Source organism: Oncorhynchus gorbuscha, linkage group LG09, assembly GCF_021184085.1.
Source record: "Oncorhynchus gorbuscha isolate QuinsamMale2020 ecotype Even-year linkage group LG09, OgorEven_v1.0, whole genome shotgun sequence".
Classification (NCBI taxonomy): Eukaryota; Metazoa; Chordata; class Actinopteri; order Salmoniformes; family Salmonidae; genus Oncorhynchus; species Oncorhynchus gorbuscha.
The window spans coordinates 58,463,627-58,481,126 of NC_060181.1; the positions used below are offsets into that span (position 1 = coordinate 58,463,627).

Sequence of the window (17,500 nt, forward strand, 5' to 3'; positions counted from 1 at the left end):
GTGCCAATCTACCGTCACCATCATCTCATGTTTCAGCATAATGCTGATCATTCCAAAATCTGAAAATGTCAAAAGTTCTTCAATGGCCTGCATACTCACCAGACCATGTCACCAATTGAGCATATTTGGGGTGCTCGACATGTACGACAGCGTGTTCTAGTTCCAGCCCATGTCCAGAAATTTCACACAGTAATTGAAGAGTGGGACAACATTCCACAGGCCACATTCAACAGCCTGATCAACTCAATGTGAAGATATCACGCTGTATGAGGCAAATGTCGGTCACACCACATACTGACTGGTTTTATGATCCATGCACCTACTTTGTCTTATCTGCGACCAATAGATGCATATCTGTATTCCCAGTCATGTAAAGTCCATAGATTTAGGCCTAATGAATTGATTTCAATTGACTGATTTCCTTATATGAATTGTAACTCAGTAAAATCTTTCAAATTGTTGTGTTCATATTTTTGTTCAGCAAACATAGGTTATTTGTGATAATTGGGTGTCTGACTCTGGAGACAGAGTCCCCAAAAAATCTAATCTCTGCTTTTTTTTGTTGAGTGCTCAATCATTTCCACCTCAAATTAGTCCTTTTGGAAGTTTTTCTTGGGAAGCCCATTTCATGATTTTTGTCGTTGTTGAGCACCCCTCCTTTCCTTTGTTTTCTGAAGCAAGATGGCCCACCTGAACTCATAGACTCTTTAGACAAATCTAGTAATAATCCAATGACAATCAAATTACATTGCAAATACCAGGCTTATGTTCTGCACTGAGTGCACAAAACATTTGGCACACCTCTTTCCATGACAGACTGACCAGGTGAAAGCTGTGATCACTTATTGATAGCACTTGTTAAATCCACTTCAATCAGTGTAGCTGAAGGAGGAGACTGGTTAAAATAAGGATTTTTAAGACATGGATTGTGTATGTGAACAGGGTATGGGAGTAGGCGCCAGGCTCACCGGTTTGAGTGTCAAGATCTGCAACGCTGCTGGGTTTTTAATGCTCAACAGTTTCCTGTGTGTATCAAGAATGGTCCGCCAACCAAATGACATCCAGTCCACAAGTATGGGAAGCATTGGAGTCAACATGGGCCAGCATCCCCGTGGAATGCTTTCGACACCTTGTATAGTCCACGACCCGAGGAATTGAGGCTGTTCTCAGGGCAAAAAGGGGTGCAAACTCAATATTAGGAAGGTGTTCCTGATGTTTTGTACACTCAGTGTTTGCCCAGATATCCTACCAACACAAATATTTGTAGTTATAGTATGGAAATGAAATATGACGGAATGCAAAATACAGAGTTGAAAAAGATCCTTTATATTAGATCCGTGCCCCACACACTAGTGAAAAATTATGCTCCTACAAAAAAAGTGACTTTTCCCCACAATATTCATAAATAAAATAACTTCAAGTACTCTGACTCAGGTACAAAGAAAATGCTGTACATGGCACCAGTAGACCATGCATGACACAGCAAGATTCAAACACAGTGGTTATTACAAACGCCCTGTGTCCTTGGGTCTGTGGCAAAGCAAATGGAGAGAACATCTTATGAAAGGTACTGTGCATCACAATGGATTCTATACTGACGATAGGATGATAATGTCAGAATTCGAGGCCCACCAGAGTTGACATTTTGTACACACACACACACACACACACACACACACACACACACACACACACACACACACACACACACACACACACACACACACACACACACACACACCTTTTGAAGGAATGCTAAACCAAAAGATTGAAATAATATCCTCCACACACATTTGAGAGGGCAGGCATTACCCAGATTGAAGAGACCACAGTGTTTGCAGAGGATATACATCACAGGTAATATACATGTATTTATCACTTTAGACTGAAATTAAACACCACAATCAAAGGCATAAACAATATTGAATTTCTTGTAACAATACTGTATGTACACATATTACAAACAATACTTCATATTAACATGAATGAATAGTATATACAGATGTCATTGCTGCCTCACTGTCCGTGTGAAGTTAGCGAGCAATGTAAAGATACATTGAAATGCAGTGTTCCAGTAATACCGTCAATCTTGTGGTACCCCGGCGGCACAGAGCAGTGTAAACAATTCATTTCTTCCCTCTTGGCTTTAGGTTAATGTCCCAAAAAATAAAATAAAAACATTCCGTGAGATTTTTGTTCAAGCAGTTTTGCTTTTTTTCTTCCTCGTCTTAGAAAACGGAGCCATTTTCACTCATAAATAATTGACTAAATTAAATACATTCACTTTAATATTAATGATAAAAAATAAACCAAGTACAGTTAGTTGGAACGTGTTGTTCCCAGTTACAGCTCCGATGTGTTAGGAAATGGTATTGCACTTTAAAAACACCCACCCCTTTTGTGTGTATCCCTTTGGGTGCATTTCTCTGCTCCTTAAAAAAAAAACTGCATTCTACTGTACATCACTGAAGTGAATGTGTAGAATTACAATTGTAAATTCATTTAGGTTCCCTGGTTGCTGACGGAGAGACTTTAGACCAATCCAGCTGCTCTGCTTGTGGTTACTGCTGGTCCCATACAGTATAGTGAGGATAAAGTAGTCCAAACTAGCCTAGTTGGTTTGTTTTAACAGCTCATTCCATCTATTCTCAAAAAACCTCCTCATGTTGTGTCCGGCTCGTCCAATGTCCGAATTGTCTTCATTAAACCTTTCACAGTTATCAAAAACCAAGTTAACGTCGATTATAAACGTCTCGAGGTTCAAGTACCTGTAAATTGAGACAAATAATCATTTAATTATGACATTTATGAGACAGAATCATATAGGTATCAGGCAACACTGTATGCAGATCATTTTTCAAACTAATATTGTATGGTACACATACTGGCTGTGGACGAGCTTCTCTCGGATTGTGTAGAGATCCATGGGTTTCCTGATGACTTTCTTGTAGCCAGGGACAGATTTGGGGTTGACAGGGTTAAGAAAGGGCCAGGCATCCTGGTGACCCTCCAGCTCAACCAGTAGCACCCTATGGAGAAAAAGGAGTCAACAAATCGATGAATCTCAGATTAACTACAGTCTAGCATGGCAATGCATCCCACACTACAGCAGCTAGTGTATGTTAGCCTGAGCACTAATATAATAAATAATAATAATATATGCCATTTAGCAGACGCTTTTATCCAAAGCGACTTACAGTCATGTGTGCGTACATTCTACGTATGGGTGGTCCCAGGAATCGAACCCACTACCCTGGCGTTACAAGCGCCATGCTCTACCAACTGAGCTACAGAAGGACCAGCACTAGCCTGTTTATGATTCCCTGGCAACTGCGCCCGGGACGTTACCAGTATCACGATACTCATTAGCATCGTAGCAAGGAAACAAGACAGGAAGCGGTTTTACTTCTTTAGGAAAACAGCCCTAATGTTGGAAACAAACATCATTATGTCACATTCATTTTCCAAGCTATAACACAGTATTTTATATACAGCAGGTTTTTAAAAAAGGACCAAAGACTTAGGTCTGTGTCTGGTTTTCTTTTTTGCCATGGGAAGAAAAATATTGCGATACTGGTATCGTCACAGCCCTAACGCCAACTCCCTGTCACAGCCCTAACGCCAACTCCCTGTCACTCATTGTCAAGCAAAACATGTTTGGCATGTCAATGACATCAATGGAGTCGACAAGTGCACAAACAGATCTGGGACCAGCGTAAGCGTACATCACTTACTGGGTCAATATTGTATTATACTAATGGTGCAACCTCAGTCATACTGTTACCTGCACAATGTCAGATCCTTTTCATTGTCTCTGGCTGATGTGGCCATCTTCGCCTTCTTCACACAGACGGGAGTACTGTCCTGCATGGACTGGTTGGTGGCTGGGCTCCCCTCTCCTGGGCTCTTCCTCTTTTTGGGCTCTTTACTCACTTTTCTTGGCGTGCTGCTGGTGCTGGCAGCATCGTCCTCAGAGACCTCTCCGCTGGCTACAGACGACGGTTTCCTGTTCTGTTTTACCTCGGTGGTTTTCTTCCCTCCTCGCCCGGCTGCCACCACTCGGTTCTGCTGCTGCTGCTGCTTCTTCTTATTCTTGGGGGATTGACCGCTTGCCTGAATGACATAAAATATGCATTTCGCATTTAGCGAGGATCACACTTGTCATCGTTGAATTTAATTAATATGAGAGGGCGGTGAGATACCCAATGGGTTGGACCATACTTTACTCGTCAATAATTGAGAAAAATGTTTTACCTCAACTGGAAATCAAATGATCATTGTTAAGACAGTGGAAGAATCAAATGCATTAATATTTAAATATTGAAAAGGTGTGGGCGACAGAAACACAGAATAGCACAATTTGAAATGCCATATGGCATAGTCTTACAAGTACTGGAAATAGATGCAGTGGGAACATGTGGGTCTGGGCAGGTGTGATGACAACAGACAGAAGCACACAAATAATGACGGTATATATTTATACAGTGCACTCCAGAAGTATTGGGACAGTGACACATTATTTGTCATTTTGGCTCTGTACTTCAGCACTTTGAAATGATACAATGACTATGAGGTTAAAGTGCAGACTCTCTTCTAATTTGTTTTGGTTGTGCTTCAGATTATTTTGTGCCCAATAGAAATGAATGGTAAATAATGTAGTGTCATTTTGGAGTGACTTTTATTGTAATTAAGAATATAATATGTTTCTGAACACTTCTACATTCAATTTTTATTATTTTATTACAATAAAAGTCACTCCAAAATGACAACACATTATTTACTATTCATTTATATTGGGCACAAAATCATCTGAAACACAACCAAAAACAAACAGCAAATGCACCCAACAAGTTTGTAGAGTCACAAGCATGGGGTCTGAATACTTTCCGAATGCACCGTACTTCAAATAAACTCTATCCGAGAACACGTACCACTTTCATGATGGATCTCTCCCAGGCAATGGACTTCTGGAGCTGCTGGATGCAGAGAGACAGTTGGGCGGCGCTGCAGATCTCGCCCATGGCCTTGCGCCATACCTTCATGCCCGGGGCCAGTTCCTCTTCACCCCTGAGAAGATGGAGATAGACAACGTGATCAGAGAACCAGCCACTCACAACATCCCATAAAACAATCAGAAACATTAACCAAGCCCACTGCCAACTGCAGTGCATAGAAAACCACGAGAGTGGAAGAGTGTTTTGGTCACAGTGGACATGATTAAGAGATACTGCATAATATTCCACAGACCTGGTGACTGACATGCTTCATAGTACTGTAGGGATGGACATTTGGCATTAATTCACAATTTAAATAATATCATGACATTTGTTCAAATATCCAGCTAGTCTAAAAAATACACACACACACACACACACACACACACACACACACACACACACACACACACACACACACACACACACACACACACACACACACACACACACACACACACACACACACACACACACACACTCTCAACTCTCTTGACCAATCAAAATGAAGCAAATGTGCAGGGCAGAGGTTAACAGCAGACCGGCTGCTTTTCTCCAGTCGTTATCCACTTAAGCAAGTTGGCAGGTAGCCAAATGGTTAAGAGCATTGGGCCAGTAACCGAAAGGTCGCTGGTTCGAATCCCCGAGGAGACTCTGTGAAAATCTGTCATTTTGCCCTTGAGCAAGGCACTTAACCCTAATTGTTCACGTAAGTCTGTCTGGACAGACTTTTGATTCTGATTCCGTTACAAAAAAGTTCTGGTGAGTGTTTTCCATTGATTTGTGTCAGGTCTTGTGGAAACTCTTAGGTGTGCGCCTATAATTGCTATTTGAAGTGGGGAAAACAGCATATCGATGCGAAATCAAATTTTATTTGTCACATGCGCCGAATAGAACAGGTGCACCTTAGTGAAATGCTTACTTATAAGCCCTTATCCCACAATGCAGTTAAGAAAAATACATGTTAAGTAAAAATAAAAATAACAAATAATTAAAGAGGAGCAGTAAAATAACAATAGCGAGGCTATATACAGGGGATACCGGTACAGAGTCAAAGTGCGGGGGCACAGGTTAGTCGAGGTAATTGAGGTAATATGTACATGTAGGTAGAGTTAAAGTGACTATGCATATAGATAATAAAACAGAGAATAGCAGCAGCATATAAGGGAGGGGGGGTGGGCAATGCAAATAGTCTGGGTAGCCACTTTATTAGCTGTTCAAGTCTTATGGCTTGAGGGTAGAAGCTGTTGAGAAGCCTTTTGGACTTGGCGCTCCGGTACAATTTGCCGTGCGGTAGCAGAGAGAAGCCTATGCCTGGGGTGGCTGGAGTCTTTGGCAATTTTAGGGCCTTCCTCTGACATCGCCAGTGATGTACTGCGCTGAACGCACTACCCTCTGTAGTGCCTTGTGGTCAGAGGCCGAGTAGTTGCCATACCAGGCTGGGATGCAACCTGTTAAGATGCTCTCGATAGTGCAGCTTTAGAAAGTTGAGGATCTGAGGACCCATGCCAAATCTTTTCAGTCTCCTGAGGGGGAATAGGTATTGTCGTGCCCTCTTCACAACTGTCTTGGTGTGCTTGGACCATGTTCGTTTGTTGGTGATGTGGACGTTGAGGAACTTGAAGCTCTCCTGCTTCACTATAGCCCTGTCGATGAGAATGGGGGTGTGCTCTGTCCTTTTCCTGTAGTCCATAATCATCTCCTTTGTTTTGATCACGTTCGGGGAGTGGTTGTTGTACTGGCACCACACAGCCAGTACTCCGACCTCTTCTCTATAGGCTGTCTCATCGTCGTCGCTGATCAGGCTTACCACTGTTGTGTCATCAGCAAACTTAATGATGGTGTTGGAGTCGTGCCTGGCTATGCAGTCTTAAGTGAACAGGGAGTATGTGTTGTTACCTACCCTTACCACCTGGGGGCAGCCCGTCAGCAAGTCCAGGATCCAGTTGCAGAGGGAGGTGTTAAGTCCCAGGATTCTTAGCTTAGTGATGAGCTTTGAGGGCACTATGGTGTTGAACACTGAGCTGTAGTCAATGAATAGCATTCCTTTTGTCCAGGTGGGAAAGGGCAGTGTAGAGTGCAATAGAGATGGCATCATCTGTGGATCTGTTGGGGCGGTATGCAAATTGGAGTGGGTCTAGGGCTTCTGGGATAATGGTGTTGATGTGGGCCATGACCAGCCTTTCAAAGCACTTCATGGCTACAGACGTGAGTGCTATAGGTCGGTAGTCATTTAGGCAGGTTACCTTCGTGTTCTTGGGCACAGGGACTATGGTGGTCTGCTTGAAACATGTTGGTATTACAGACTCAGACAGGGAGAGGTTGAAAATGTCAGTGAAAACATGCCAGTTGGTCAGCATATGCTCGGAGTACACGTCCTGGTAATCCAGCCTTTTGAATGTTGATCTGTTTAAATATCTTACTCACATCGGCTGCGGAGAGCGTGATCACACAGTCATCCGGAACAGCTGATGCTCTCATGCATGTTTCAGTGTTACTTGCCTCGAAGCGAGCATAGAAGTCGTCATTTAGCTCGTCTGGTAGGCTCGAGTCATTGGGCTCACGGCTGTTCTTACCTTTGTAGTCTAATAGTTTGCAAGCCTTGCCACATCCAGCGAGCTTCGGAGCCGGTGTAGTACGATTCGATCTTAGTCCTGTATTGACGCTTTGCCTGTTTGATGGTTCGTAGGAGGGCATCGTGGGATTTCTTATAAGCTTCCGGGTTAGAGTCCCGCTCCTTGAAGGCAGCAGCTCTACCCTTTAGCTCAGTGCGGATGTTGCCTGTAATCCATGGCTTCTGGTTGGTGTATGTACGTACAGTCACTGTGGGGATGACGTGATGGGACGGCAGGGTGGCCTAATGGTTAGAGAGTTGGACTAGTAACTGGAAGGTAGCAAATTCAAACCCCCGAGCTGACAAGGTACAAATCTGTCATTCTGCCCCTGAACAGGCAGTTAACCCACTGTTCCTAGGCCGTCATTGAAAGTAAGAATTTGTTCTTAACTGACTTGCCTAGTTAAATAAAAGGTAAAAAAAATTGATGCACTTATTGATAAAGCCAGTGACTGATATGGTGTACTCGGAAGAATCCTGGAACATATTCCAGTATGTGATAGCAAAACAGTCCTGTAGCTTAGAGTCTGCTTCATCTGACCACTTTTTTAATGACCGAGTCACTGCTTTAGTTTTTGCTTGTAAGCAGGAATCAGGAGGATATAATCATGGTCAGATTTGCCAAATGGAGGGCGAGGGAGAGCCTTGTATGCGTCTCGGTGTGTGGAGTAAAGGTAGTTTAGAGTTTTTTTCCCCTCTGGTTGCACGTAACTTGCTGGTAGAAATGAGTTCAAATGGATTTAAGTTTCCCTGCATTAAAGTCCCCGGCCACTAGGAGCGTCGCCTCTGGATGAGCATTTTCCTGTTTGCTTATGGCCGTATACAGCTCATTGATTGCGGTCTTAGTGCCAGCATCGGTTTGTGGTGGTAAATAGACAGCTACGAAGAATATAGATGACATAAGATATTACAGCTTTTAATATCCCGTTGGTAGGATATACGTGGTTGTAGTTAGTCTATTTTATAATCCAATGATTGTAGCTCAACAGATGTCATGGTGTACATGCATCCTTGTCGGTAACAATGTCACTCATAGATAGATTCAGGCTGCCGTGGTAAGTCAATGAGTTGACATTGAACCACGGTTACCAGTGTGATGCAGCATGCAGAGCTACAGTACAGACCGGCTTCCAAACAGACAGATGCAACCACTTACATTAAGGGACTTCACAAATGAAGAAAAAACACAATGCACACAGCAGCAAAAAGAGAGGAGGGAGAGAGAAATAGACAACCGAAATAGGCCCCAGTGAAGCAGAGGAAAGCCCAAAGAAGTGTTCAAATGGGAATCTGGATGACCCTACCCTTCACCATCAACACTACTAGATGGTGTGGGAGCAGGGACAGTGAATGTACCCAGCACATTATCCAGTTTGACCTGAATGGCGAGACTTTAAAGGGCTCTTCAGGTACCTTCGCTCGATGTTCCTCTCCAGCTCAGCTAGCCGTGTTACAGCTATATCTAGGGGGTTGTTGACGCGCCGCACCAGGCTGCAGCCGCCGTTGGCCGCCTCCTCCCCTGCAAGCTGCTCCTCTCCTGCTAGAAGCAGCTTAGTGAAGGGCTTGTGTTCATGGTAGACCAGGTCCTCTCTCTCTGACTGGGGCTCCGGATACATCCAACCCTGGGAGGAAATACGAAGACAAACAGTTGTTTGTGCGTCCATGCGGAAGGAGCACTTTATTCAGCGTCGTCTTTCTCCATTGCAGATAGATTCCTTCTTCACTACATACCACATGGACACAGTGCTATAAAAGGATGTACTGTACCTTAACCTGCAGGCTGGCCGAAGTGACCTTCCTCTCCAGCTCCTCCACCTGTTGCAGAACAGCGATGTCCATCTCCATGGCCTGCTCCTCCACACACCAGCTCTCCACTGTCTCCTCGCTCACCCCGTTCTCGTCCAGCTTGGACTCGTCTATCACCGCCGCTGAAGCGAGAGTGGGAGGGAGAGAAAGGGAGAGAGAGAGAGGGAGAGACAGACAGGTCAATAGGGATAAACGCAGGACCCCCAAAAACACATTGTTTTCTAAAACCAAGTTTACTACAGTTATTGTATCTTAGTATGTACTGTGAAATTTGGGAAGGATATTTTCTAATATAGGGATGCAGTGTTGCCCCTGCCATTTTTATTGGGGTGGTGGGCTCCCCTGCCTATCTCTGTAGAGATGAGCCATTGTAACCGCATGCATGCAGACAATCTTCAGTTTAGAATATATTTGGCATCGAAGTTACAGAATTCAAAGCTGTAAGACAGCCTCATTCAATTGCGCCAACATGCTGTAAGTGATTATGAACCTAAGGAATGGTGGTAAATACCACGTTAGCTCTGAATGATGTATCCACTCTCTCCCTGCAGTGGGTTGACATTTCAGTGTCATTTTAAAACAGAGGTTGTGCATGCTACCACATTATTAAAAGGTCAGATTTAAAGAGTCACAAGATACTTTGGACATCTATAAGGACTCATTTGAAATGGCACTCTATTCCCTTTATAGTACACTACTGTATTACCCTATTCCCTATGGGCCCTGGTCAAAAGTAGTGCACTTTATAAGGAATAGGGTGTAATTTGAGAATTGTATGTGTGTTAACCCTAGTCTAAAAAACTCACCATCCCTGTTTTTGGCACATGCCTGTGCAATGAACTCCATGTGTTTCTGGATCTGTTTCTGCAGGGCCCTCTCTCTGATACCTCTGCTGTGCAAGCCCTTGACCAAGCTCCTCAACTCCTCCATGTCTGCCACTCTCCACCAGCCTGACAGCATCTCTACAACACACACACCTAAGTTATTAAGACTTCTGTAAATAAAATCCATGACAACACATAATGAAAAGTGGAAATTCTTGGCAGCCACCTAAAAGTCCTCCACAGTGCTTGCATGTGCTGTGTCATCTCCCATCTTTCCTGTCAGCGGGTGGCAGTGTGCCATGCTTACCCTCTGGAATGGGCAGTGGGTCGGGGTAGTCCTGGGTCTTGGCCACCTCCACCACAGGGGACAGGGTAGAGGGGGGCTTCTCTCCAGGGGGCACTGCCAGGAAGGGGTTGCTGTTACCCTCCACATGGTGGTAGGCAGCGGCCAGCATGGAGGGGGGCAGTGGACTGGCAGAGAAGGGCAGGGTGGGGATCATCATGCCACCGGGCCATCCACAGAATGGCAGACCTATCATATGGACGCCAGACTTCACCTGCTTGGAGGAGTTCATGAACCAGAGAAATGCACAGGCAGTGGTGAGGAGTGAGAATGTTATGTCAAGTGAACCAAGTTTTGCTACAACTAGCACAAATGGCGTCTAGAAATAAAGCTATGATAAAAGGAACACGGCTAAAGAATAACAAATCAGACATGAACATAAGGGGGTGGATTCCTAGAGACAGATTACACCTAGTCCAGGGCAGGGATTCACGTGTGCCCGAGAAATCAGCTTCAGAACAGCAATTATTGGACAACATCAAAAGCTGCCTGGTATGCCGGTCAGTAGCAATATGCATACACCATGTTAACAATAATCCTAGAGGATCAGAGATGGAGATATGGTGCAGGGGCCCTACCTGGAGAGCTGAAAAGGGGAAGTTATTGATCCCAGTGGTGAGATTGCTGGGGCTGGCTGATGTGGAGGCTAGGGGATTAGAAGACAGGGAGGATGGGGACTTGGGCCTGGTGGTTGAGGAGGAATAGGGGGAGGAGGCTGGGGGGGTGGTGGTGGAGCTGGTGCTGACGGACGACTCGTCACACGGGGAGCGGGGCAGCAGGCTGAACCAGTGGCAGTTCTTCTCTGTCAGCACCCTGAAGAGCTGGTCATTGGGCTGGAGCTGCTGGGGGCTGAAGGACATCTTCCCTTGGCCGCTGCTGAGGTAGGACGGGCTGAGTAGGGCTGTGGAAGGCTCCGCTTTCACCTCTGGACACAGCGGAGCGGGAGATGCAGAGGGGTTGCTGGGTAGTGTAGTCTGAATGGTAGGGCGGATAGGGGAAGATACTGTGGTGGGGACTTTGGCTAGACTACAGCTCAGACTGTGAGGGTGGTTGTCTGAGTCCGGGGACATCTTTGCCACCTCCAGGAGTTTGCTGAGTTTGGAGAAGGAGCCGGGCTTCTGGAGGAAGAGGTTGAGGGTGTGCTTGTCTGGTGTGGCGGTGTGCTTGTCACGGCTACCCTCCAAGGTGGACGCCCCTAGCCTCCCCTCCACCTCCTGCGGCCTCCTTTCCACCTCCTCCTTCACCTGGACCAGCTCTGTGCGCCTCAGTCTCTCTCTCTCCTTTTCCAGCTCCTCTGCTCCTGGAAAAGAGTAATATTATTAACCACATTGCTCTAGAAAGCGAATTTCCCAAACTCACGTGTATAATATAAAATACCGTACCGATCTGAAGCCATGTCACTAGGGAAGAAGCTGAATTGGGTTATTCAAATGAACGATATTATTCCAATAGTGAGTTGATAACGTAAGTAGCAACAAGTGTGGTGCCCGTATGTCATGTCAGTGTTTTAAGTCTCACCTTCGCCACTCTCCATACCCTCCACAAAGACGCCCCCACACTGTGGCAGTACCCAATAACGGCGCTTGTAGCGGTCCTGGCCGAACATCATGGAGCGCAACGAGTGGGACGACTCAAACAACTTCCGTCTGATCTGACTCTGTTGCTAGAGAGAGAAAACACAAGTGGTATCAAGGCCGGGGTCTTTTCTGCCCGGAAACTGACCCTCGTAAAAAATTAAAAATAAATAAATCTCTGATCCCATTGGGTATCAACCTTGGTTAATTTGTCGATATGTTTCTCCAGCTCCTCTACACTGGATGTCTGGTCCCCATCATCCTGGAAGGGAAAGATCACATTTCATTTGACACCAGAGGAGAGGCTGACATTTACAAAAGACAAACAATGACTGAGACTATGTCCCAAATGGCATCCTATTCACGATGTAGTGCAATACAGTGAATAGGGTGCCACTTGGGACAACTCCATTGTCATTTGGTTCAGAGGATAGATCATGTGGATAGGTGACAATTTCCTCACTGACCTCATCCTCACAGGTTTCCACTTTCTTCCCTTTCTTCCCTCTCTCCTCCTCCTCCTCCTCCTCGTCATCGTCGTCTTCATCCCCCTGATCCTCGCTGTCCTCGTCCTCATCCTCGTCCTCCTCGCTGTCCCCTCCTTTCCTCTTGCGTTTCTGTCCGGGGGTGGGTGTACCCAGGGACTGGGTCTCCTCTCCCCCCACACCGCTGTCCCTCTTCCCAGTCTTCTTGGAGTGGCTGGTCCTCAGCCTGGAACAAGACAAGCAGCAGGAGGATAAGAGTGGCAAATATTTTCCTAGGCTTTGGTATCATACCATACTATATAAAAACCTTTAAAAAGCCTAAACAATCAAATTCACATTTATTCGAAGTATAACTTCAAACAAGTCTGTCCCAATACAAAAGAAATAGAGGCGGGACAACAGTAAATTCCGTTCTGATATCCATCATTTTCACCGGACACCCATTCGGTAATACAGGTCTATTAATGTATGTCACGCAGTCTTCTCCTGAGTGCTCCTTGACATGACTCGGGTGCTCACTTGCGAAGCGTGCCCTCGATGACCCACTTGTCCCGTCGCAGGTTGGTCATGTGATCGATGTTCTTGTCGATCTCGCTGCAAAGAAGCACGAAGCACCAATTTTAGATAGGTCGGCTTTGTTAAACAAATGATAAAAAAGGTGAAGTAAGGCTTTAGTGGCATAATTTTCCTTGAGCAACAGGATTGTATTTTCAAGCATTGCCAGTTGTGTCACCTAATCTACCTCAGGTACAGGCAGTGACTTGAAAAGGGTTTCAGGTTTGATGCAACCCAATGAAACGCTCTATGACAACACAACTCTTGATATTCCACGTAGAACATCAAAAAAATGCCAATGAATAAAACAGTACTATGTCCAGCAAAATCCGCTTCATGCTAAAAGATGAGTGACGTAGGCGTCAGTCAGCTAAAATAATCTGTGCTCAGAATAACTTTTTAAAAGGCAACGTTTTCCGCGTTAGCGGAGACTGCATTTCGCGGTAAATGCTGCATATGTCGGCTCAGTCGGAAATGACCTTTACTTTTCTATAGCGGAATCTGTAACGCCTCAGCTTTACAGGTTGAATAGAGCCCCTTAATCATTTTTTTATTGGACACTGAACAACATCAAATATCAACAAAGTAGTTTCCCCACATGTAAGCCTAAAGCACTTACCTTGACATCATTTGTCTAAATAACAGACCGTATCAGTGTTGTGATCTAGATCGCAGACCAGACTGCTGTGGCTAAGAGTTCAGTGTCCTCTCTTACCTGACCACACTCTTACTGCAGGACAGCTCGTTGACCAGGAAGGCCAGGACCGAGGCCTTCTGTGTGGCTGTGTGGGCCTGGAAAGCCTTGGTCTTCAGACTGGCCGTGACCTCCCCCAGGTCAGTCTGCAGATCCTTCCCCCCACAGTGAGCCTCCATGTAGACCCGCAGCACCTCCGACACGTTATCCCGGTTGATGCCCACATTATTCAGGTGGTCCCCCAGGGCCGTCTTGGTCTGGCGGGGCAGATAGGGACATATATCGGTAAACACTTTATTTGAAGGGTCCCAAGTAGATGGTTTGTAGAGGTTCAATAACTGTCACCGACGCTTCAACTAACTGTCTACTAACCCTAGCCCTCGCCTTCATTCTAAACCTAACTTTAGCAAGCAGTTGCTTATCATCTATACGCGACTGTCCAAATGAAATGTGACCCATATATTTTTTCAAAGATATCTTCACATTTTATTGACAGGTTTGCAAAAGATATGTAGAGGGATACAAGAGAGAAAGTGAGTGGTGGAACGGGGGATCGAACCGCTGCCTTTAGGGGCATAATGTAGTCCAGCCTAAGGCACAGACGAGGACAGTTAGAGGGGACTACATTCTTCTCTTTTCAGGGATACATTTTCCCTCGACGTCAACTGAGGCTCCATAATAGGAGACAGTCATCTGGGCTCCTTGAAGGAATAATGGAAAGCCACATGAAAGCGTGACTAAGCCCTTTAGATTAGCATGGAGAGAAAATACTGATGAATTAGGAAAAATGTGAGGGTATAACTGTGGAAGCTGTATTAAGAGCTATAAACACTGATACCCAACCAAAAACAGATAAGCCCATTCATTTAGCTTTGCAGAGCCAGAGATATTGATAATGCCCCACTTGTGTGTTCTGATTACAGTAGGGGAATCTTGTCTTTAACTCTGCAATGCAGCCCTCTAAGCTGTGGATAGTGCATACAGTACAGTCTATGAAGGCAGATCAGAATATACTGTACGACTGCTGATAGTATGAGTGTGTGATCATGTGGGAAAGTGCTAATATACGTGGCTGCTCAAGCATTCATCAGATTGTTCATATGCCTTTTAGTATTTATGAATGTGTGACGAGTGTGAGTGCGTGCGTTTAGTTCTAAAGAGTAAAGTCCCTCACCCGGTGTCCTGGGGGCAGTCCGGGGTCACACACCACAGCAGAGAGCATGCGCACCAGCAGGTCCTGGACCTGTCCCATGCTGTCTCCCAGGTTGAGCAGGCCCTCCTGCAGCACGCTCAGGTTGGGTATGTGGGCGTCCCCGTCGAAGCCCAGCACCTTCCCAAAGCTCCGCAGGAACTGCATCACCATCAGGCAGTCAGAGAAGCTGCTTCCTGGTAGAACCAGGCCGGGAATACGGGATAATTCTGGGAGAGACTTAGAACAGAGAGAGGACACATTCAGTCATGTAATAACAGTAGTGTGCTGTGCACTTGTTATAATTTCAAGGTTCCTAACGCAGTGTAAGAGCAAAATCTAGAGAGATAGGTTCTCTAGCTGCAGATTCAAGTAGGTCAAACAGAGCTTGACCCGTATGGAGGGAGGTTTAGTGAGAGCCGTATGGAGACTGGGTTGATGTGTGATCTGTGAACTTGTTATCCAGGGGCTCAATGCCCTGTCTGGTGGAAATCATGATAAAGCAACTCTCAGAAATCCCTTGGTCAGTGTTGTATTAGGGGCAGCCACTTGATGGCACAATAAAACGTGTACCTGTGTTTACTTCACTTTCGTGCATTCCAATATGGAAGATGTTATCACTATACAAATAAAGAACCGGTGTCATTTAAAAACACTATCGTCATATTGATTAAAATAGGTAATAGGCAAAGAAACTGATTGAAAGCGATTAAATGTGGCCAGTATTAACGATTTTCTTGGTTTGAGATCGTCTAATGGCAATGCGGCCCACGTCTCCTTTTCAGTTGGAGAACAAATCTATGACCGATGGCACACTCATAGCAATAGAAGGCTCATATCCCTCCCTTTAGAATTTCCAGTAGTAGTAGCTATGAATCGTATACCTTGTGATCTGCTAAGCACATGTCTTCATTTGGCTTCTTCAGCTCCTTGGCAATTTCCAGTTCCAGTCTTCTAAGCTCCAATTTCCTCTCCTTGTTTAACCGTTTCTCATCCTTCTTCTCCTGCTTTAAGCGCTCCCGCTCCTAAAGTCCAAATTACAGACCAAGTTAACAGTGCATGCTATCGGCACCGTTGCAGACAATCGTGTTAAGGATTATGTCATTACAATTCAGGCCAACACTAGGCCTTCCTTGCTTATAAATTGCTGTACTTTCACCGAAAATTGCTTGGGGCCCAATTTCCCTCTTTCATTCACACTCCATATAGTTTTACAAAAAGAGGGGGAGGAAGAACTGAGGAGAGGAGGCAATAGCCAGAAGCCCGCTCTAACAGTTTCAAGGAGAAGTGGTCGAGTTGTGAATCACGCACCTCTGCTTTCTTACGGGCGTCCATGGCCTTCGTCAGCATCATGTGCTGCCTCCGCCTCTCTCTCTCCTGACAGAGCACACACAACCACAGCTCAACACAGACCAGGCCACTTCATATTAGACGTCAAACACAACAGCTTACTATGACACGTACAGTAGAGTCTGGCCATCGTTGTGAACATTATAGCGGAAGTTCAGAGGTTAATAAAATGATGACAACCAACAATCTAAAAAAACAAAAGGGCAAAGCAACAGCTATGAGGGCGGTGTCAACGCAAAGTGTAAGCTTGAAGTTAGTCGGCTTGAATGCGTCTGTATACTGGCAATAGGCCAACTGAAGTGCTACTTGTACAACTGCATCTAAGAATTGAGCAGACGTCGTCATACTATGCTGTGTTAGAAAGTTACTCTAAAAGCTGCTACAGTTTTTCGTTCTTTATTCACTGGTGAAAAGCAAAGCAAAATATCTTATATCAGAATGCAAGTAATATTATACGACAGAAAGCAAGTTACCTCTCACAAATACATTAATGGATTCAATTGGAGATTGAGGCTTTGTAGTAATGAATTTATCTTAGGCGTGTACTGAGCACGCCTATATTCAGTATGGCATGGGTTTAAAGCAATGCTATCATTGCATGTCTTTAGCCTATTAGTTAGTAACTTATGGTAAGTAGTTTGGGTACAACAACAAAAATCAAATCTCAAATATGGAACAAGAAACACGGCAACGAAACGATGAATGAACATTTCACCTTGAGGTTGGTGATTTCAACTGATGTCAACAAGCAGGAGAAAAGCCGGCGATGGACGGGTCTGATTTGTCAGGTGGTAAAATGGACAAGTGCAGCATACTCTACATTGACTTTAAACACCTGGATGTCAAGCACTTCCATTCACTCGACAACAAAACAAGGCAATGGAGGGTCACGTCTATAGGACCATGATAGTGTGCATTGCTCCCCTTAAATGGAATCGGAGTCAAGAAGTTCTTGACTATTTTGTCTTGTACAAGAACAAATAGAGCAAGACGTGCGTACGCAATGCACTTTGCTCGAAAGCCATGCAGGAGAATGTAGTATGACGGCAGCCAGAGCTACACTTTATGAATT

At 45.0% G+C, this 17,500-nt stretch overlaps 1 protein-coding gene across 9 annotated transcripts in view; it reads right to left on the minus strand.

Moving 5' to 3' along the window:
• Positions 1 to 1,305: 1,305 nt before the first annotated feature.
• Positions 1,306 to 17,500, minus strand: part of LOC124043826 (bromodomain adjacent to zinc finger domain protein 2B-like) — a 37,359-nt gene continuing 21,164 nt past the window's right edge. For 7 of the 9 annotated variants that reach the window (XM_046362846.1, XM_046362845.1, XM_046362844.1 and 4 more), the window contains 17 exons: positions 16,390 to 16,455; positions 15,963 to 16,103; positions 15,064 to 15,318; positions 13,911 to 14,146; positions 13,160 to 13,234; positions 12,623 to 12,866; positions 12,355 to 12,417; positions 12,100 to 12,244; positions 11,160 to 11,881; positions 10,546 to 10,798; positions 10,221 to 10,376; positions 9,376 to 9,536; positions 9,022 to 9,230; positions 4,932 to 5,067; positions 3,785 to 4,113; positions 2,886 to 3,029; positions 1,306 to 2,768 (listed from right to left, as the gene is read on the minus strand). In XM_046362846.1, the coding sequence (XP_046218802.1) occupies positions 2,612 to 2,768; positions 2,886 to 3,029; positions 3,785 to 4,113; positions 4,932 to 5,067; positions 9,022 to 9,230; positions 9,376 to 9,536; positions 10,221 to 10,376; positions 10,546 to 10,798; positions 11,160 to 11,881; positions 12,100 to 12,244; positions 12,355 to 12,417; positions 12,623 to 12,866; positions 13,160 to 13,234; positions 13,911 to 14,146; positions 15,064 to 15,318; positions 15,963 to 16,103; positions 16,390 to 16,455 (3,492 nt within the window). In that variant the 3' untranslated portion in view covers positions 1,306 to 2,611. The remainder of the gene's footprint in view (positions 2,769 to 2,885; positions 3,030 to 3,784; positions 4,114 to 4,931; positions 5,068 to 9,021; positions 9,231 to 9,375; positions 9,537 to 10,220; positions 10,377 to 10,545; positions 10,799 to 11,159; positions 11,882 to 12,099; positions 12,245 to 12,354; positions 12,418 to 12,622; positions 12,867 to 13,159; positions 13,235 to 13,910; positions 14,147 to 15,063; positions 15,319 to 15,962; positions 16,104 to 16,389; positions 16,456 to 17,500) is intronic. The other 2 variants (XM_046362842.1, XM_046362839.1) reach the window with 2 other exon arrangements.